At 35.6% G+C, this 23,530-nt stretch overlaps 1 protein-coding gene across 1 annotated transcript in view; it reads left to right on the top strand.

Moving 5' to 3' along the window:
• The first annotated feature begins 9,921 nt into the window (after window positions 1–9,921).
• mad2 (mitotic arrest deficient 2) overlaps window positions 9,922–23,530 on the top strand; it is a 99,548-nt gene continuing 85,939 nt past the window's right edge. Inside the window, exon 1 of the mRNA XM_090396867.1 lies at window positions 9,922–9,998. Within this exon, the coding sequence (XP_090252993.1) occupies window positions 9,923–9,998 (76 nt within the window). The 5' untranslated portion in view covers window position 9,922. The remainder of the gene's footprint in view (window positions 9,999–23,530) is intronic.

The following is a 23,530-nucleotide window of genomic DNA, read 5'->3' as shown; positions in this document are numbered from 1 at the left end:
GATACAATCAAAGTCAAAGTTAATAATCAAAAAGAAAAAAGAAGCCTATCACAAATGGTTAAGCAGTAAAAGATCAGAAGATGAGATAGAATATAAAAGAATAAGAGGCATAGCTAAAAGAGAAGTCCAAAAAAGACATAGAGAATCATGGGACAAATTTGTTTCTAATTTAGAACATGATTTATATAAAATAAGACCCAATGTATATAAGATTTTGAAACACTACACTTAACTGCAGATACCAAAGAAAACAAAATTAAACACCGAATTGAAATTATAAGAATTTCTAAATTACTACACAGAATTGTGGACAGACAAATAATTTAAAAAAGATAACTGGCAAACAATTAAAGAAAATGTAAAGGAAATAACTAAAGAAGAATTAGAAATCAGCCTGAAATAAACAACAAACGGAAAATCACCTGGAGAAGATAAACTAGGTTCAGAACTATACAAATACGCAGGAACAAGATTCAATGAAAGGCTCTTATTATTTTTAAATAAAATGTATTCAACTGGTATCCCCTCAATAGAATGGAAAAAAGCAATTGTGATTCCTATCTTTAAAAAAGATAATAGAGATGATCCTAAAAACTATAGAGGTATCAGTATACTAAATTCCTGTTACAAAATATATAGCAGAATCTGAAATAGCAAACTAATGAAATATTTCGAAAACTTTATTTTAGAAGTACAGAATGGATTTAGAAAAGGACGATCATGTATAGACCAGACCTTTTGCCTAAAATTAATAATAGAGAAAAGAAGAGAATACAATTTAGAAACACATATTGCATTTATTGACTTTAAAGAAAAGCATTTGACAAAGTTAAAAGAAACATATTATTTAACATATTAAAAGAAAGACAAATACCAAATAATATCCTAAAAGCTAACACAAATATATATGAAAATAATCAAATACAAATAAGATTAAATCACGAGCTATCATATACGAGAGATATAAACCAAGACGTCCGACAGGGATGTCCCCTCTCAGCAACTCTTTTTAATATCTGCTTAAATGAAATAATAATAAAATGGAATAAAAATTTACATCAAGGAATTAAACTTTCTCCTACAGCAAACTTAAACACTCTCCTCTTTGCCGACGACCAAATAATAATTACAAATTCTGAAGATAACTTACAGAAAGCTATTTTAGATCTAAATGAGATAGCCAAAGATTATGGTATGATAATATCAACAGAAAAATCAAAATCTATGGCCTTTAAAGGATAAGATCCAGCAAGAACTAAAATAGTAATAGATAACCTTAGAACAGGTGAATTCAACTACCTAAGATGTATGATCACATATGAAAATGAAAAAGATATAAACGTAAAAATTACAAAATATTTAAAAGTAACAGGTGTAATTAACTCTATATTTAAACCAAACCTAGTTCAAAAACAAACCAGACTAAAAGTATACAATACATTAGCCCTACCAATCTTAATGTATGGAAGTGAAATCTGGACAATAAAACAAAAAGACAAACAAAGATTAACAACAGCAGAAATGACGTTTATGAGAAAAACTGCAAAGTATACCCTATTTGATCACAAAAGAAATGAAGAAATTGTGAAAGAATTAAACCAAGAACTACTAATAGAAAAAATTTAAAAAATATAAACATAAACAATCGATGGAACACGTTCAAAGAATGAAAACAGAAGGATTACCAAAACATGCCTTAAAGTACAAGCCATTAGGAAAAAGAAAACCAGGAAGTTCTTTTAAACGATTCAACGATGACTGCTAAGGCTGGAACAGGCCACATTAGGCCTAAATCCTTGATACGCATGATGATGATGATGATTGATAGAAGAACAAGAGAGGATATTATAGAAACATTTAAGTTGCTTAAAAGATAATATTAGGGGATTGATGCAAAGGACATGTTTTAACACTTGGCTAGAGGTGCCAGAATAAGGGGTCATCCCTGGAAGTCGAATAAAGGTGTGGTTAGTGGGTTAATGTTAAAGTGGTTAATGTGAGCGCTATTTTTTATTTATTTTTTTTTTTTTGCTTGGAGAGTTATGAATGAGTGGAATGGGTGAGTGCCTTGTCTGTTAAGCTTGCTTTAACCTCGGTATCACTTCTGGCTCTGGCTCCCACTAATAAGACCTCAATAAAGGTTGAAACAGATCTGGATAGTGGCCTTTCCCATAATGCATGCCTGTAAGGATATGTGCCTTGCATTATAGGATACTAAAGCAAATGATGTGAAGTCATTAGCCTCTATATACAAGTAATCCAGTCTTGAAGTTACCTCACATGCAAACTTTGTTTGCTTACACCTGGATGAAGGATTAAACCAAGAATATAATTTTTTTGGTATCTTTAATTTATATTAAAAGCTTAGATTAGGGCTGGTTGTCTCTGCCTATCCTTGTTGAGAAATTAAGAAACTCAGATATATCACTTTGGATTGCAAAAGTGTTGCTTAGCGGAAGTCCGCGCAGTTAGCCTAGTGGCTTTGCTCTTCGCAACCATATGCCTGGGGAAGGAGTGTCCTAGGTTCGATTCCCGTTGGAGACGTGAGGAGCTGAAGGATCTTCCTCAGCCATAGCCAAGTTAGCCAGTCTTGGGCGCGGCAGTAGGGTTTTTTCCACCAGTTTGTCTGATGTTTTTCATCCTGCAAGCAGGCAAACTGGCCCCGTGAACACCACAGGGATACAGCCAAGAATACCTTGAGGCATAGGAGTGACCATTCTATCCTCGTATTTCGGTTACGAAATCCAAGCATGCTTGGAAGGTTGTGGGCCTTAAAGGCCTATTAAAATCAGTGGGATAGATAGATAGATATATCACTTTGGATCACAAAAGTGTTGCTCAGCGGAAGTGGCACTTGGTTGCTCGAAGTCAGACTTGAACTTAAGTCTGAAGGAACTTTTTGTAAGCCTCTCTTCGACCGATTCCCTAGTTAGTCGATCTCTGGCACAGGCAAGCAGGTTTATCCTCCTGGAAACTCGGGTTTTTTATCCCGTAAACTCAAGAAAATTGACTGTAGTACTCACATTATTTCAGACAGTAACATATCTTGTTAGGGTTAGGTGCCAATAGATGGTAGCACTTGTTGCCAGCCTCTTCATCGGTGGCTCTATAATTAATTAGTGATAGATGTGGGCCAGCTATCTCTGATTGGCTACCGGTGGAGATTGAACTGCCCACTCAATCTCCAAAAGCTAGATAGGGTATAAAGGCCTCGCCTACTCCCTATAAGGGAATAAAAGACATTAGCGGATTTTTTTTTATTTATGAGTGCCAGAGGTCAATAATTTTTTTTCTCATAGGCAAAGATTATTTAAATAAAATTGGTTATATGGTTGATGAATTTTACATACCCCTCACAAGCAAGTCCAAATAAATTTGTTTTCGACAGTTACCATGGAGTTTTCTTTCTTCTGGATATCTGTACTGTTTTTGTGGGATGAGGTTATTTCCAAGAGGCATAGTTATTTTGACTAGGATATCACTATTATTAGTGATTGTGAGTTCAAGGACTCATTCAGGAAGGGCACCCCACTACACACAATCCACCATTTCTACTAATTAATATTGAAATCGATTTTTTAATCGGTGTTTACTAACACTGGTTAACGAATTTACTTCGCTAATGTTTATACCACTCCTGCTTCATAGTATATAGGAAGAACTTTGAGGTGGCGAAGAAGTATCTAATTCAGGGGTCGCAAATTGGCATGACAGGTGGGATAACAACCTGCGAAGGCTTCGTATTTGGCCCGCGATCTTAATGATTTCTTTTCTAAAAATCAATGTTTCTATCATCCTGTGGGGATTAAAACAGAAAATATTCAAACTTCTAGATGTTTTATGACAGTTTTAAACAAAAGTAAAACTTATTACTACAATTCTTTGTACCATGTTGCTATCATCGAATGTTGACAACACTGAATGAAAGTTACTTGTCATGCAGCCATTTTAAGCCATGTGTTACAATGTTGATAAGTTACAGGTTACCATTGTAATATGATAGTGTGTTCATAAAAAGTTACCTCAATAACTTATATTTTTTTGCCCATAACAATGTCTGAATTTAAAATTAAAAAAAAAAAAAAATAGATCAAGAAGGCAGAACTTTTCAAGAAAAATTGGAGAAGGTACATTTCTTTGTGGAAGTAAAAAATATTTCAGCATGTTTAATATGTAGACGAAGTGTTGCCGTGGTGAAAGAATATAACCTAAAACGGCATTATGAAACAAACCATAAGAACTGTGATAAATATACAGAAAACATGCGTGATGACAAACTTAAGGATTTAAAAAATGAACTGAAGTTTCAACAGAGGATATTTTCGAATGTTATCGCAACAAGTGATGCTGCTGTTAAATGTAGTGACATCATAAGTGAAAAAATTGCTCAGGCTTCGAAACCTTTTACTGATGGGGAATTTATTAAAAATTGTATTTTAAATAGTCGAAATCATATGTCTGGAAAAAAGCAAGCATTTCAAAGTATAAGCCTATCAGGAAATACAGTTGCGGATCGTCTTGAAGATATAGCAGAGAACGTCCAACATCTGTTGCGTGAAAAAATAAAGTGTTTTGTAGCGTTTTCTTTTCCGTTGCAGTTGACGAATGTCCAGACATTATTAATACTTCCCAGTTAGCAATACTTATTCGTGGCGTTGATGACGATATGAGTGTGACTGAAGAACTATTGGATATAGCCTATGTCAGGAACAGCAACAGGAAATGACTTATATTTGTGTATTGAGAAAAGTCTTGAAAATGCTCATGCGGACTGGTCAAAATTAGTAAGTGTGACTACAGATCTTCTGCTATGGTTGGTGTTAACGTCAGACTTGTTACAAAATTTCAAATGAAAAACGAAATGTTGCGCAAGGACAAACTTATATCGTTTCATTGCATAATACACCAGGAGTCAGTTTGTGCTCAAAAACCAAAGATGAAACACGTCATGAGTTTAGTAATTAAAACAGTAAACTGGATTCGCTCTCAGGCCTTGAATTATTGACAATTCGATGCTTTGTTCGATGAATTGGATTCACAATAAAGCAGTTTGCTATATTATACTGAGGTTAGGCAGCTTAGTCGTGTTTTAAAAATATTTTTTGAACTCTTAAAAGAAATTGACATGTTTCCTTCATCCAAAGGAAAATTGATTCCTCAACTCACCAATGAAGATTGGTTAGTTGACATAACAAGCCACTTAAACACGTTGAATACTGCTCTGCAAGGACGTGAACAGTTGATATGTCAAATGTAGGATTCGTTGTTTCAAGGATACTTGCGACATAAGACTGAATGATATAATCACGTAATCACAAGAAGGATATTTATTTAACCAAATATTTCGGTCTGGAAATAGCAGACCATCGTCAGTGGTATTACAAGAACAGTTTAAAAAATACAAGCTAGAATACTAACAATAGATCGTTAAAATTAGAACACGCCGCGTGATGTTATATCACTAAGTATGAAACGGAATATTTTGAAGTAGAAACACGATTGAATTTGCAATTAAAAAAAAAAAAACAGCATCCTTTGGTCCAGGACTCGCCTTTTACATAGATCCCGTTATAGGTTCGAACGTTTGTTCAAGGAAAGCGTGGAGGCCTTGCTCCATCGCCCCAACCTGAATCGTAATGATTATAATCCAACCAACAGACAACTAAAGAAATTAAATTCTCTCCTTGATGAAGTCATCAGTTTGGATAAAGACACAATTGAATGACTTAAAACTCATTTTGCAAGACCTCCTAGATTTTATGGCCTTCCAAAAATCCATAAGTTTGACTATCCTCTTCGTCCAATAGTAGATTGTATTGATTCTCCTACTTACCGTATAGCCAAATATCTAGCTAAATTATTGAAATCTTACATTGGCAACTCTAATTCTTTTTTAAAAAACTCAGATTTCTTAGAAAAATTAAAAAATGTCTCATTACAACCTATGGATCATATGGTTGGTTAGTTTTGATTTAGAATCTTTATATACCAATGTACCTCTCAAGGAAACTTTAAAATTAATTGCTGACATCTTTCCTCAAGATATTATAAAACTATTCGATTTCGTAATACATTCTGGATATTTCGTATGTCAAAACAAATTTTATAGCCAAGTAGAAGGAACGGCCATGGGAAGTCCTCTTTCTCCGGCTTTAGCCAACTTTTATTTAGAGCATTTAGAAAAAAGTCCTCTTCGCATCTATTTTCCCTCAACCATCTTTTTGGGTAAGATATATAGATGACATATTTACTATTTGGCCTCACAGCAAAAACGCTTTACCTTCCTTTTTAAACAGTATTAATTCCTTGCATCATCGCATAAAGTTTACTATGGAATTAGAAGAAAACAACCAGTTATCTTTTTTAGACGTTCTCCTCATCCGATCACCTACAAATATTCTTACAACTACAGTATACAGGAAACCAACATTCACAGGTCGTTATATTCTTAAAGAATCAGCCCATCATCCATGTCAAAAAACAGGAATTATAAAATGCCTCATCAGAAGAGCCAAAACTAATTGTTCTACTTTTGATTATCTACAGAAAGAACTTTCTACTATCCCAACAACACATGAAACTCAATGGCTTTTCTGAAAAAAGTACTCAAAGTCTTCTCAATTCTTATAATCCTCCACAAAACAACAAAGTTTCAATACGTCGAGTGCCTATTCCTTATATCTCCGGTATTTCAGAACCTATCCCAAGAATTTTAAAGAAATATGATTTAACAACTACGTATTCACCTATTCACAAATTGTCTTCTCATTTTCCTTCTCCTAAAGACAAACGCTCAACTTTATCTCTCCCTGGAGTTTATCAAATTCCGTGCAACTGTGATCTCTCTTATTTTGGACAAACTGGACGTTCTCTTCAAAAAAGAATCCAAGAACATCAATCCTCCATTCTTCACAACAAACCTGAAAAGTCTGGATTGGTTCAACACGGGATTGAAACTGACCACAGCATCCTTTGCTCCAGGACTCGCCTCTTACATAGATCCCGTTATAGGTTCGAACGTTTGTTCAAGGAAAGCGTAGAGGCCTTGCTCCATCGCCCAACCTGAATCGTAATGACTGTATATCTATATCAAAAATCTGGGAAAGTCTAATCAAGATTACTCATTAATTAATTTTTTTTTAATAGCAAATTCATCATGTTCCTATTTCAAAATATTCCGTTTCATACTTAGTGATATAACATCATGCGGCGTGTTCTAATTTTAACGATCTATTGTTAGTATTCTAGCTTGTATTTTTTTAAACTGTTCTTGTAATACCACTGACGATGGTCTGCTATTTCCAGACCGAAATATTTGGTTAAATAAATATCTTTCTTGTGATTACGTGATTATATCATTCAAATGTAGGATTCAATTATGTCATTTCTGGCAAAACTCTATCTTTGGCAAACCCAGTTGGCAAAGAATAATTTAGCCCACTTTCTTACACTTAAATCGATTTCTGGAAATAATAATGATGCTGAAAATTACATTTCTCAAATTGAAGAATTGGAAATTGAATTTGAAAAAAAGATTTTCTGATTTCAACCAGTTTGAAAATGAATTATATTATTCAGTTCACCTTTTTTAATTAATATTGAAAATGTTGACGAGGAACTACAAATGGAAGTTATTGAACTCCAGTGCAATAATGAACTAAAAAAATAAATATAACGAAGTTGGCATACCAAATTTTTATAAGTACCTCTGCAGTAAATAGCATAAATATAAAATTTGTTGTGCAGAAATGTTGTCAATCTTTGGAATCACCTATGTATGTGAGCAATTATTCTCAATTGTGCACTTAATAAGTTAAAGTTCCGCTCAGGGGATAAAATATTCTATATTAAATGCAATACTTCATACTGCAACACGAAACGAAAAACAGATATTAACATGTATATAGAGGAAAAGATGTCAGGTTTCAGGATCAAAACAAATTATAAAAAGGACTCGTAGATGAAATCTTTATTTTTGTAAGCCAAAATGATGTGTTTAAATAAGCCTCTGTAGCTCAGTGGATGTGGCGTTTGCATACCACGGTGCTGGGCCGCACGAAGGAAGACTTAATTTCGAGTCTAGTCGGAGACTACAGGAACTTTTTCTAAGCCTTTTTTCGACCGGTTCCCGAGTTTGTCGATATCTGGCACAGGTAAGCGGGTTTTTTCTCCAAGAAACTCGGTTTTGTTGTCCCATAAACTCAAGAAAATCGACCCTAGAACCCACACTATTTCAGACATTAAATATATTGTTAGGGTTAGGGACCGCGAGATGGCGGCACTTGTTGAACCGTCTCTCTTCACTGCGTGCCGCTTAATTAGTGACAGCCTTGGGCAAGCTATCTCTGATTGGGTACCAGTGGAGATTGAACAGCCTACTCAGTCTCCGAAAGTTAGACATGGCTAAAAACGACCTCGCCTACTCCCTATATATACGTGAATAAAAAGGCGTTAGCTGAAGTACGAATAAAATGTAATTGAACTTATATCTTCTAAACTCGTTATATTTAATTTTTTTTAAATTTAAAAATAAAAATGGTTATAAATTTAAAATTTAAATGGTGGTGGAACTGTTACGTAAGTCATAAAGGCCCAGTAACAAAAGGGCCTTTTTTAGAACCTTTCTTTTTTTTAGTTTATGTTGTGGTTCACAGAATAATATTAAATACGTCCCGCGTCTGATACATCTAATTAACTGGCTCTTTGCTGCGTTTGAGTTTGAGAGCCCTGATCTTATTTATGCCTGCATTATAAAACACGATTTGTCTTTTCACATAAGCATGAAAAAAAAATACTGTATTCATTACGAAATATGTTAAAAATTATGTTATTATATTCAACTATTCAATTTTATATTCAGTTATATTCAGAACACACGCAATTTACAGACATAGAATACCAGTTGTGGTGGAGGTGGGTGGGAGATGGCGTTAATTATTATTATTATTATTATTCCTGATACCTCCAAGGAGTCCGAAGACTCATCGCGGGAGGACACCTACAACTGTCTCTACACCTAACCTCTACTACAAATCATCTCCATCAACCGCCCACCTGCAATACCACCACAACTAGTAATTTTTTTTGTCTGTAATTTGCGTGTGTTCTGAAGGGCCGATTTGTATGTATGCGGGATGAAAAACCCGAGTTTCCGGGAGAAAAAACCCTGCTACCTCCGTATGAGATCGGCTAACTCACCTTCGATTGAAATCGACCAGATAAAGATTCCTCCCGTCGCGACGAGAATCGAACTTAGGCCTATTCCAATCGAAGGGCGCAATGTACCGTCGTTCTTCCAATTGCGCTACGGAGGCGCTTAGTAGATAGTAGTAGATGTTCGGTGTAGTGGTTGAGACAGTTGTAGGTGTCCTCCCGCGATGAGTCTTCGGACTCCTTGGAGGTGTCAGAAATAATAATCTTCTTCTTCTTCTACGCGTTATTCCCGCTTCCCATGCAGGGTCAGAATGTTACTTTAGATGCGACTTCTTTGTTAGTACTACTCCCAACCGACCCGTCGCCTGGTCTGCCGCTGGGGGGGGATATATTTTTGACTGTAGAGGCGTATGTTCACGGGCCGGTTTGCCTGCTTGCGGGATAAAAAACGCCAGATAAACTGGCGGAAAAAACCCTACTGACCGCGCCCAAGACCGGCTAACTTGGCTATGCCCGAGGAAGATACTCAAATTCCTCACGTCTACAACGGGAATCGAACCTGGGACACTCCTTCCCCAAGCATATGGTTGCGAAGCGCAAAGCCACTAGGCTAACCGCGCGGTCGTCAGAAATAATAATAATAATTTTCTCATGTGTGTATGCGTGTTTTAAATAAAACAGTAAAATGACATAAATTCGGAAGTAAACTTTCACGTAATAATAGATGGCGGTGTTGTCTTGCATCACAAAATATAGCGGTTATTTTAACATGGAGGGAACATGCAGTTCCGTACAGAATTCTATTACTTTAAAAGGATCAGCCGATATTGTCACTGAATTTTTCGGTAAGTATAGTCTAAAAAGTGAGTTATCACAGGGTGAGCTTTATTTGTTATAATGTAAATTTTTCACTTAGGCAGAGAAGCAAGTAATAGATAAACCGATATTGATAAAAGTTCAAATTTGGAAGTCAACTCGTTTTAGAAAAGGTAATTAATGACTGATTTTTGAACTGCTACATAATATTCATAAAATGTTTTAAACGGTAATATTGACTGTAAGAGAGGAGATTGGCCTGGAATAATTATTATGCACACCTATTGTAGATAGTCGATAAAGCATTTCACTTCACGGACGTCATGAAATACCAACAGTTATTACTCTTTGTTGTGGAACGTAATTAATCATTGTAGCATCACAAAGTTGAGAAATGTTTCACATAAAAATTGTGAATATTTGTATGAAAAAAAAATAGAACTTTGAATTTGACAAATGTTAAAAGGGATGTTACTCAAAGATTACTCATGAGATGCATTGTAAGAAATTGCTGGAGTCCAGTGTCGATCACTATTCTTGTTGCGAAAAGTCGTTTCTTTGCTCCATTGATGGCCATACACCCATGATGTGGCCTGTTTTCATTGGGTGAAATATCTCTTTGTCGTGTATGCGTCATGTAATTCCCAGTTTCAGAGCCACAAACCAGTGAAAAATCATATACATGCTTGAATTGATATCATATACTACGTTATTAGAACTGAGACAGTAGGTTCAAACAGACAATATACTTTCATTGGTTGTCATGTCATAAGTTGACAACTTCCATAACTGCAATCACTTGATTTCCTATATACTTTGGTTTACATCCAGCTGCCTGAACAGGCAATTGAGCATAGCTACTCTATGCAGATTGTATAAATTTGGCAAGAACCAAATATTAAAAGTAAATATTGATATTATAAAATAATACATTAATTTTGTGGCAAGGCCTATGTGTAAATCCCCCTTTTTTTTTATTAAACCAGCACTTCACTAGTTTGCATTTCAAATTTAATCAATAGAGAGGATCCAAAGATGAATAACCAAAGTGATATCGGGACTGTGGAGTGTTGGTTATAGAAAGCATTTGAGGGAAGGTGAATTATAGAGTTTGGTGGATAGGAGGAAAAGAGGAGGTGTGATAGAGACCTTCAGGTTGATTATAGGATCCTGCCAAATTAATACAGAAGGAATTATAAAAAGAGTGGATGGAAAGAATGAGAGGCCATCTCAGGAAGCTGTATAAAGATGTGATGAATGGTGTGAGGAGTATGTTTTTTACATGGAGAGCTATTGATGAATGGAATGCATTGCTGAAGTACATTATGAATGAAAGTGTAAAAGAGTTCAAGGTTCGATATGATAGACATGTTTGCTGATTGAGTGAGATTTCCATTATGAGTCTACCGATGCCATCGAGGTTATTAATAAAAATATTTAAAAGATGGTTATAGTAATCATACGTTTTGACTTGGTTTAGTCTTTCTATTTCAGCCTTTATCCTGTGGTTCATTTTGATATGTAGACATCATATGTGATCCCATAGGACATTGATACTGGACTTCTGATTTCTCTCATCTGGATTCCTTTCAGAAAAGTTTCACTGTTGATATTGTAGTGTAATACTGAATATGATCAATTATGATCACTGGATACAGTGATATGCTTAAATCTATTCCAATATATATACAGTGAGGAGGAATTTGAGGTCAAAGAAGCAAAGGCACCACAACTAAATAGAGTGAGATTAATTTATTGAATGAAAGAAGAGTTAAAAAACAGAAAATTGGGTGGGGGGGATAGAAAAGATCAAAATGATATTTAAAAAGAAAAATGGGTGAAGGTCATTGTGCATTACTGAGACTGATATTACGTATCTAGCAGATTAACCCCATTTTAGGGTCATCCCTATGTTCTGAATATAGGAAAACAAAGCAGCAATCAAAATATGGGTTACACCATTCATTCACATGGCATTTCTTTTTTTATTGATTGTGCTCTGTTACTGTGTGTAGTTTTCTGTGGTTGCATATGCTGGCATATTGTTTGTTTTATTTTATTTTTTATGCAGAGGTTATTGAATAGGTGAGAAATAAAACTTGGCAATCCCTATAATTCTTGTGAACAGAGATTTTATTGAAGTACTGTATACGGGAACTTGCATCTAGCATGGTTGACCAAGTGGATAGGCTCCACCCTACCCATCCCTGCAGCCTCTAGGCATGAATGTTTTGTGAAATTAATGTGTTAAATATTTTTCATCACCTGATAAGAAACCGTCAGTTATTTTGCTTATTAAAGACCAGAAGTTGATGGAGAAATATAGAGAGATGCAAGTGGATCTGTACATGGTGTTTATAGATCTGGAAAAGGCATACGACAGAGTGGCCAGGCAGGAGGTATGGAAGTGTATGAGGAAGAAGGGGATGTCGGAGAAGTACGTGAGGTTGGTGAAGGAGATGTATGAGGGAACAGAAACTCAGGTCAGTTCTAGTGTCAGCATGACAGACCTATTCTCGTAAGGCTACATCAAGGGTCAGCTCTGAGTCCATACCTCTTTGACCTGGTCATGGATGTACTAGTGGAGGATGTCAAGAAGGAGGCACCATGGAGCATGCTGTTTACCGATGACATTGTTCTATGCGAATCATCCCGAGAGAAGCTTGAAAATACCCTGGAAGAGTGGAGAAAGACATTGGAGGAGAGCGGCATGAGAATTAACCAGGTGAAGACTGAATATATGTCAGCGGGGAGTGACGAGGATATCGTCATACGACTCCAGGGTGAAAGGCTAATTTCAGGGAAGAAATTCAAATACCTTGAGTCGGTTGTCGAGAGGAATGGTGACCTGGATGAGAAAATACAGCACCGAATAACATGCGGTTGGATGAATTGGAGGAAGATGAGCAGGGTCCTGTGCGACGAGAGTGAGTTGTAAGAGGAAAGGAAAGCTCTATAAGATGGTGGTGAGGCCGGCTATGCTGCATGGTGCGGAGACGTGGCCTATAACCAAGGCACAGGAGAGGAAGATGGAGGTAACGGAGATGCGGATGTTGAGATGGATGAGTAGTGTGACAAAGAAGGACAGGATAAGGAATGACTACATCAGAGGGACGGTTAAGGTGGGACCAATTGGCAAGAAGATACAAGAAAGTAGGCTGAGGTGGTTTGGACATGTTGAGAGGAAGGGTGAGGAGTATATTGGTAAACGAGTGGAGTATATGGAGTTGGAGGGAAGGAGGAAAAGAGGCAGGATCTTAGAGAGAAAGGATGGAGTCCGAAGGATGCCCTGGACCGGAGAACTTGAAAGAGGAAGGTTAAAGATTTGTGCGCTGACCCCGTTTAACATGAGATAAGGCAGAGTGAAAGAAGAAGAAAGACCAGAAGTTGCTTGAAAAATCTGATGGTTGAGTAGTATGTCATTACCTACAGTATAAAAGTCATTACATGTTTTATATTCTCATGACTGGGTATACAATCTAATACTGCTTTTTACAAACATCTCTTGACCATCTCTCATGCACTGCTTACATTTCTCCTCCAAATTTTTGTGCCATGGCACTGCTCAAAGTTGACTCCTCCATTTAATTAATTTAAAGTTTGCTCAAAGTAGCTACCTGTATATAGATGCTAGTGACTTCATATTAATTGCCTTATTAGTATCCCATAATGCAAAGCACACATCCTTTAAGTTATGCACGATTATGGGCTGAAAAGTTCTCGGCCTAACAATGAAAAAATGAATTTATAATTTCAAAATTATTTTTATTTTTCAACATAATCTCCCTTAAGACTAATACATTTACTCCAGCGATGCTCCAGTGCCATTATCCTGTCCTTGTAGTGGTTCTCAGTAAGATCTGCAAAATACCCCTCTACAGCTGCAATCACCTTTTGATTCAAAGAAAAATGCTGATCAGCGAGGAAGAGTTTGTTTTGGGAAGAGATAGAAGTCAGAGGGAGCTAAATCTGGGAATAGAGTGGATGTTCCAACAATTTATACTGCAGATCCCTTAATTTTCCTATTGCCAAAACACCTTTGTGGGCAGGTGCATTGTCCTGATGAAAGATGAATTTTTTTCCTTTTGTAAAACCAGATTTTTTCTCACAAATTTTTTCATCTAGTCTGGTTAAAAGATCAGAATAATATTCCTCGGTTATTGTTTTACCCTTTTCAAGATAATTAATAAACAGAATGCCTTTAGCATCCCAAAACACCGATGCCATGACTTTTTCTGCTGATGGAACTGACTGCTTCTTTCGTTGAATAACCAGCTTCTGTCCATTGTTTTGACTGCTGTTTGGAATATGGCGTGTAATGGTGAATCCAGGTCTCATCCATAGTAATAAATCGATGCATGAAATCAGTTTTATTCTTGTTAAAACGCTCCAAGCACTGTTCAGAAATTTTCTTACGAGTGTGTTTTTGATCTGCTATGAGCAAGCACAGCAGATCGTACATTGTGCATCTTGTGCAAAGTTTTTTCATTTGCAATTCTTCATGCAAAATATATCCTACATGTTCTTTCGAAATGTCTTAGCAATTTCATGCACTTTGGACTCACCAGTCATCTAATACCATATTGTGCACTTGATCAATGATTTCTGGTGGTAGTATACTTTTTGGACGTCCTTCGCGTGGATCATCTTCAATGCTGGCACAGCAATGTTTACACTCGGCAGCCCATTTCTTAATTGTTGAAAACGAATGAGAAGAGTTCCCATAAACTTTTATGAACTTCGAATGAATTTCTTTTGGCATTAAACCTTCTTTTACAAAGAATTTTATAACCACACAATACTCAATTTTATTAATTTCAAGGGATACAGACAACACTTGATGAATGACTTGCAATTTTACATGGATGCTTATGACAGATGTACCAACTTTGAAAAAAAATCTTGCCGATAGTGTTGCCATCTATGGTCAAGGCCGAGAACTTTTCAGACCACCCTTGTATAATGCTATGCATTATGGGAAGGGCCACGACCCAGCATGGCTTCAACCTTTATTCAGGTCTCATCAGTAGGAACTAGACCCGGAAGTAATGCAGAAGTCATATTTCTCATATACAAGAAGTGAAAAGGTGTCGCTCTTTATTTTTAAAATACTCTGGAGTAGAACTAGATGTTGAAAGTTTTTCAGTTCTTGTAATCATGGTCTACTATACCACCTTCCCTGACTAGGCTGTTTTAATGATTACACCTCATTTCTTGGAAGGTGCCTAAGGTGTGGAAAGAGGACAAAATAGTTCCACTACATAGGAAGCTCCAAGATAGTAGCAAATTATAGGCTAGTCATTTTTTTTTTTTAGATACTTACACCATTGTAATGAGAGCTATGTACATGTAGACAGTAATATATAATTGAAACACATAAAGTAGAAACTTTTATTTGCCTAATTTTTCAACCTGAGATATGTAACAGAGCTTCAGTGGCAGATTAATATGATGTAGAACATTAACAGCAGATTATTTAAAAAACAATGTAAGCCACATGATAGTATTAAGAGCAATGTGTGATGCATATGAGATGTAGTGTTTAATATGTAGATGTGTGCTGGGGAACTATTGATGGCTGATGAGAATGAGGCTTTCCTTGACTTTTGGCAAGTAGAGGCAGTTATTGCAATTCGGATTAGTTAAAGAACAAAGTGCTAAATAGGGTCTTAAACGTAACCTCAAAAAGACAAAAGTTGGTTATGGCAACATGTGAACTTAATGATTTTGAAATAGATGGGGAGAAAACAGAAGCAGTTAACAATTTTGTGCTCCTAGGATCCCCAATTGATCAAGATGGTTATTGCAATGAAGAAGTTAGAAGATTATTACTCGGAAAGAAATTTAAGCAAGATCGTTAAAGATATTAGCCTCGCAACAAAAATCAGAATTGTGAAAACAATGGTATTTCCCTGTGGTACTGTATGGATGTGAAAGTTGGACTCTGAGAAAGAGTGAAAGAAAGTAGATAGATGCATTTGAATTATGGGTTTGGAGATGCTTACTAAGAATACCATGGACTGCAAAGCAATCAATAAATCAGCGATAGACAGAATAAAGCCAGATTGCTCCCTCGAAGCTATGATCATCGAGCAAAAATTGTCATACTTCGGACATATTATACGAGCAAATGACAGTCTGGAGAAGACGATGATGCTTGCTAAAGTTGATGGAAGCAAGAGAAGAGGAGGACCAAGAATTAAATGGGTGGATGGAGTTAAAGAAGCAACTGGAATTACTATTACTATTATATCGCACCTCCAGGGAGTCCAAATACTCATCGAGGAAGGGCATCAACTCTACAACTCATCGGCTCACTACTCCACCAACCTTCATCATCTAACACCAATGCCGACTACCACCACCACCACTAGTGCTTTCACAGACAATCACAAACATCCATGCCCATGGTGGGATTCGAACCCACAGCCTTTTGCTGGAGAGTGGATAAGCCAACCAGGCTGGCAAAAAAATTTGTCAGAAGTGGGATTTGAACCCATGCCCAGAAGACTGGACTGCGACCTGCGGAATGTGCTTGGAAATTCTGAAAGGTATGGCCAGGGACAGATCTGAATGGAGAATGTATGTTCCTAGAATCACCAGGAGTCGAAAACGACTCGATGGAACATAACAACAACAAACAAAGAAGAAATCACTGCCTTATATAACATGGGGTATGCAAAAGGGCAAAAGTCTTGAAATTGATTACATTATAATGAATAGAGAAATCATGTCAGAAAAAATTATTCACATAAGAGTTCTAATATCAGCAGACATAACATTTTCTTCTAGGTTAGATATGTGGCATTGTTGAAGTAGCTAAACCTTTGCTATTATTTTACACTAAAATGAATGGGCATGTTCCCTGAATGATTTAAGTTTGTAACAGTTGTCTTGCAAATGATTTATAAAATAAGTTCTCTGAAATAGGTGCAGATTGATTAGGTCTATATCCTCCTCCTTCTCCTCCCCCCCAAAAAAAAAGATTATGAAATCATATGCACCTTTTCTTTTAAAATAATTCAAATCCTCTTTTTCAAGATAATTGTATCAAATAATTTATAATTTTTCGATAATAAAAGTGAAACTGTTTATTATAAATTAAGAAATTATTTTGGCATAAATAACATATCCGCATGTAAAAGAAATGTCAGTATTTCTGTAGGATATCTACTAATCAACAATTGAAAAGGAAACATGACATTCTTGATGTATTCTGCATTACAACTTGAGGCACTTTAGTTTTTCTCTCTTCTTTCTCAATAGCAGTGAGAGTAATAAGACTTTAGCTTTTCCTCCAGCTAAGAGGATGTTATCAAGTATTTCTAAGATGTAGATTATTTCAGAAATAGCAACCAGCAGTAGAAGTAATAATATTTAGATTTTTTTAAGAAAAACAAACAAATAATACTATTGAACGTTCTTTTGTATGGTATGCATATAAACAGTTTTGCATGGAAAATATAGCATATATTGTTTCTGAAATTTCAAATAATTTCAGCGGACAGTAGAACAACTGATTTTAGATTGCAAAGAAATACTACAGAATTAGCTTCATGTTATATCAATCTTATTGCTATATTTCTTTTGTCAAAACGGTAAAATTAAGTAATAGATTTTGAATACCGTCGAGAAAAGCTTTCAAACCTGTAGAAATATTGTAGTTATGCAATTGAGTTCCAGAAGAGGATTAAGGGGAGAGGAGTAAACATTAAAAAATCTTCAAAATGAGCAAAAATTTTGAATCATTCCGTATATGATATCTTGCATATTATTATATTTTCAACATATCTATGAGGATGTGCACTGGATATTATCGTAATATGCATAATACGGAAAAAAAAAAGACTAAGGCGAAGAATCACTGCTAAAATATCATTGGATATAAATTTTTTGATACCAAAAATTCTCACAATCGGAAACAGAGTAATGCAATTTAACATTTGTTCATAAAGACAAAACAAATCGTTTCTAATGCTGAAATGTGATGATCCATATAATGGTATTTTGCTAGGAAAGAAAGCAAAAGGTCATAATTATTTCAATAAATATTTGATATAATATTTTCAAAGCAAACATTTGAAAATTCTCAAAAAAAATTGTTTCTATGTTATAAGTAAAGTGAAAGAACAATCACTGCAACTCTTCCTGTGAACTGATTTGAAGAATAAAATTAATTAAATTTACTACCTGGTGTATAGCAGGTCCCTTGCAGCTGCAAATTGTCCTACTTTGGCCAAACAGGCAGAACAACAAATATCAGGATTTCAGAACACCAAGACTACATCCGGTTTCACCAGTACAGCCGCTCTGGGCTGGCAGACCATGCCTTAGATACCCACCATAAAATTCGTTGGAAGAAAACAAAAATAATTCATCGCAGCAAGTTTAAATACGAAAGATTATTCAAAGAATCTTCAGCAGCTCTAAAAAACGTTCCTAACCTCAACAAATTTGGGTGCATGAAACTACCCCAAATTTGGGAGACTTACATTATGAGAACTTCAGCGCAACTGCCAAGACTACCAAATTAGCCCACAAGAGGGCACCATTAGGACTTTAGGAACAATATTAGTTTCTTGCTTTCTTCCTTATTTGCTTTGTGTTAGTGCCTGCGTGCACATACCATATCTTTATGTTCCTGAAGATGGCAATGTGACGTTGCCGAAATATAGAAGTTATTCATTAAAGTTACCTTTAATTAATATACTTTATATGCGTTGTTAATTCCGTAAACTAATTACCAGTTATGTCTGACCAACGTATAAGCCTTGCTACTAGTATCACTAAATAGATTCATTGCAATGGCTGATCCGTGGTCATTTCAGGATTGATTATTTTTACACGTGAAATTTGTTTCAATTTTTGGGAAGAGACACAATAAATCATTTTAGAGGCAAAAAAGGTCAAATATCTTAAGACGGTAAAGGAAATTCCAAGTAACACAATAGACGTAAATACAGGTGACACAAATGTCACTCACCAACAGTTAATGCACTAATAGCTCTAGAATAACCGTAATGGGATTAACGGCAGAGGAAGGTAATGGCATGATAAAAGGTAGAATGCCGATGAAGTTTTGATCCATGAAAAAAGCTAGGGAGGTCTGGCTATTTCATCCACCTCAGCTGGTTGGGGGTTAATGTACTATAGGTTTACAGAAAAGCCTTTCATGAGCGGAAGCTACATTTAAAAAAAAAAAAAAAAAAAAAGTTGAATGAAGAAAATCCTACTGATTAAGACAGTAAAGGAAATTACAAGTAACACAATAGACGTAAATACAGGTGACACAAAGGTCACTCACCAACAGTTAATAATCCACTAATGGCTCTAGAACAGTGCTTCCCAAACTTCTGGACGTCAGAGCCCCCTTTGCAAAAATTAAAATATTTCAAGGCCCCCCCCCCCCTCGAAAAAAAATCGTAATAGAGAGATATATTATTATAATATTTATTGTATTTATATTCAATACAAAACATACACGGCGAATATTGCAAAAATCAAATGCATATATTACATTTTTTGCCTTTTACCATTTGGTTCTGAAGACGATGCGGGCTGTTCTGGTAAAATATGAAATACTGTCATTTTTTTTGAGTCTGTTTCTGCTTCTTCTAATTGTTTGCAGGATTTTTTTTTTATTTTTTATCAGCCCCTTATCCATCTCAGGGTTAAATTTTTTAACATAGAATAGATCAAATAATATCACCACTTACCAATACTGGCACACCACAAACTGATAACATGAAATTAGTGAATATTACCTGAATAAGGGAATCTCCGGATCAGGAACATTTTTCTCTTTTGTGACTTTTCTCCCTTTACGGTTATTAAGCCTAATGCGAAACAGACAGCAAAGGCAGGTTATGAAAACGTGCATATGATTAGTGCGGTATTAACAAAAGATCGCGCAACCGAAAGATAAAAGCATAGCTAACAATTGAGTTGAAATGCTCTCTTCAACCGAATTCCATATGTGAAACTTCCATAACGTTCATTATATATATATATATATATATATATATATATATTACTTAGTTTTAACACTTTTATGAATTTTAACACGTTCGGTTGAATTTTATTGCTGCCTTGGGAAATCGAACTCTCACGCATCTAATTAATAATAATACTTTTTAGTTACTGTGTTTGTCCATGCAACGTATGGTTTTGTTTCAGTCTATACAGCATAGTTTCTGTATGAGGGACATGTGATTCATTAATTAGTGTTTTTATCCCAGTTGTCTCTAATTGCACTATTTGTTGAGAAATATATTACACAGACTCCTCATACCTTATTCTAGCATAATAAGAGTACTTGTTTTTATTGCCTCTGCAGTATAGTGGCTGTTAGGGAGGGCATGTTGTTTACCACTGCAAGGGAGTTACTATCTTCCCACATGAACTTGTTTAAGCTTTTTTTCATGTGTGAAGTATATGCGAAACTTTTATTGGTAACAGAAAACTAGCTCGGATGACAGTGATAATATAAAACGAGTTTTGATATGTATATAAAGTCAATATTAACAGTACCTGATTACAAACACGTGATGAAAGAGAGAGGAAGATTTGGAGTTTTCCTGGAGAGCATTCGAAGTAAATACAATACCACTGCTTTGAAATGAAACATATGAATAAGCAATATTTACTAATATTCATTAAGCGCCGAAATACGCAGGAAGCAAAGTTTGTGAACCAACACCAATGTGTGAATTTTTCCATTAAAATATAAAAAATAACAAAAAAGAAATAATAAAAGTTAAATATGTTATTTTTAAAATAAAAAAAAACTACTTAGTCTTAAAACATTTTAAATTTATTTTCATTATTTCACGATCCCCAGTTTGGGAAGCGCTACTCTAGAATAACCATAATGGGATTAACGGCAGAGGAAGCTAATGGCATGATAAAAGGTAGAATGCTGATGAAGTTTTGATCCATGAAAAAAGCTTGGGAGGTCTGGCTATTTCATCCACCTCAGCTGGTTGGGGGGTTAATGTACTATAGGTTTACAGAAAAGCCTTTCATGAGTGGAAGCTACATAAAAGAAAAAAGTTGAAGAAAATGGCTACTGACTGATATTACCGGACTCTTCAAAGACACTTGAACAGGTACTTACATGAAATTTTGTTGCATAATATAGAAAATGGGGATAGATATTAAGCTGCAACCGCACATCTGCATTCTCCCTGTCTTTTCAAGTTCTCTTGCAAACTAACTACATATCATCATTCATACATTTCTTGATATCAGTAACATAAAAATTAAACGGTAACACCCCCAAAAGAGACTACCACTAGCGACTTCCCACAATGCCTATCAGACAGCTAGTCTCCAATAAAGCACACTGATCTTCTATTTAACTGATCCATTCAGATTTCATTATCACTTGTCATGTGGCAATCTGCCAAATTTGCAAAATCTAAACCACTGTGTATGTATTTCCCTCGTCCAGTTCATTTGTCACCTTGTTATAATAAGTAGATTACTAAAATGTGATCTTCCTTTAGTAAACCAGTGCAATCCATTGAAGAAATGCTGCTGTTGTCAACCCAGTTCTGAATTTTATCCTAATTACTAACTTCTATTAACACTTCTAGCCACAACTCCAGACAGATTTTCTTGGAATTCAAAGCCTTAGCCCTATCGTTTATTTTATGAAGCTGAACAGTTTTTCTCTCTTTCCACTCCTTTGGAGTTTGGCCCAATGTGAGATATAAAAAGGTATGCCAAAGCTGTTGTTAACACCGTGATATATCATCAAGCCCCTATAGCATTATTAACATCAAGTTTACTCTATTCGTGATATACTTCCTACTCACTCACCATCAGTGCCTCTTCCTCAGTTCTCACAGCAGTCAAGTTCTGTCTGATGTCACATTCACGAGAATGAAATACCTTTATGAATTGCTCTTTTGATATCGCAATTGTATTCTCCCTGGAGGTTATCATTACACCATTTTTACTAAACAGTATCATACTTTCTCCTGTTAGCCATGTATCAAAAGAACTGCCTGCAATTTTTTTGCCTATTAGCTAACTGCTGCTTATCCTGTACTTTTGCTACTCCTTACTAAGCTAGTCGCCTTCTCTTTGCAACTGATTATGCAACTCATCTTATGATATTTCCATAATGCCTTCTTCCAGATTGCATGCCTCATCTCTTCATCTATTTCACGCTTTTATTTAACCTCCTAGCCTTTGGAATACATTCAAACATTGTCTTTGCCAGATAATTTTTGAGTAGGATGCAGGCAGCATTGACCTCCTTTCCACTCAATTCCTCATTCCATAATACAGCTGCAAGCTGTCTCCTTGGTCACACTACTAGTCTTGTTGTACTACATATATCCTTTCCTCACAGAAGTCCTCAACATGACTGGCCTCCACCAAAGTGATTGCTTATTTCATCGTCACTCTTACCAACAGGAGATGAGGTTGACACCTGATTTCTAATATCATCTGATAAAATGATCAAATCCAAGACCCCTTGATCCTCGTGTGCCCTCTGTGTGTTTTCTCAGAACTTGAGAAATTCATTCTCTTTGCTTCCAAATGCCATCTTTTCATTCTGGTCTCTATTACCATAATTAAAATCACCCTTTCCTTATTTGCTAGGCTAATTTGCCTTATACATTAATACTCTCCCACTCCTTACAATGCTTCACTTTACCACAATCTGCTCATATAGTATTTTTCAATTATGAATAATCTCATAATTGAAAAATCATAATTCTGCATAATCTCATACAACTCTTTTCAGTTATGATCAATGCCCATTTATGCGATGCTGCATTTCTTCATATGATGGTTTTAGCAATGTGATGCTCCAGTGAATCAACTGATGCATAGTTTTTGCGAACTGTTTATGACGTTGATATTCACTGCATCTCTATATGATGCTGTGGATTATGAACTGCTTATAATTATTTTATTGTTATTAATAATGGCAGATAAAATTCAAAGTGAAGGTGCTGTTGCTTTGACTGAAAAGATGATAACATGTTAACCTTATTACATTAAAATTATTAAATTTAATAACAATGGTGTAACAAATACTGAGACACAAAGATAAATGAAAAGTGATACTAGTTAATATTACAGTTGTCTGTAAACGTGACAGTCTTATTGCTGAATTGGAAAAACTTTTAATGGTGTAGGTTGACAACTAAACTGGCTGGTGTAGTCCCTTAAATGAAGTTATTCAGAATAACTTTCACATTTGTGAAAATTGGTCTAAATTTTTCATTTGCATCTATGAGGGGGTAGAGAGGATGTCTCTACCTCTAACTCATTATACTGCTTGAAAACAGCTGTCACAATATGTCCCTTACACCCTACCTTGGATGAGCATAAGTCCTCTGCAATCATTGGTAGCCTTCTTCCTCCCCTCCCATCTGCCTTTACGAAAAACATCTCCTCTTCCATTTGTGTTCCTGTCATGATGTCATCCTCAAACATCCATGTCTCACTTATTCTGCCATTTTAGGGCAAATGAAACTCTACTAATTTCACAATTTCATTTCCCTTATTTTGGATACTGCTGGCATTCGTAAACAAATAC

Source organism: Typopeltis vanoorti, chromosome 8 (genome assembly GCF_054136105.1).
Source record: "Typopeltis vanoorti isolate ZY-2024b chromosome 8, IOZ_Tvanoo_1.0, whole genome shotgun sequence".
NCBI classification, from domain to species: Eukaryota; Metazoa; Arthropoda; class Arachnida; order Uropygi; family Thelyphonidae; genus Typopeltis; species Typopeltis vanoorti.
The sequence above is the reverse complement of the archived record's forward strand: the minus strand, read 5'-3'. Positions and strand labels throughout refer to the sequence as shown.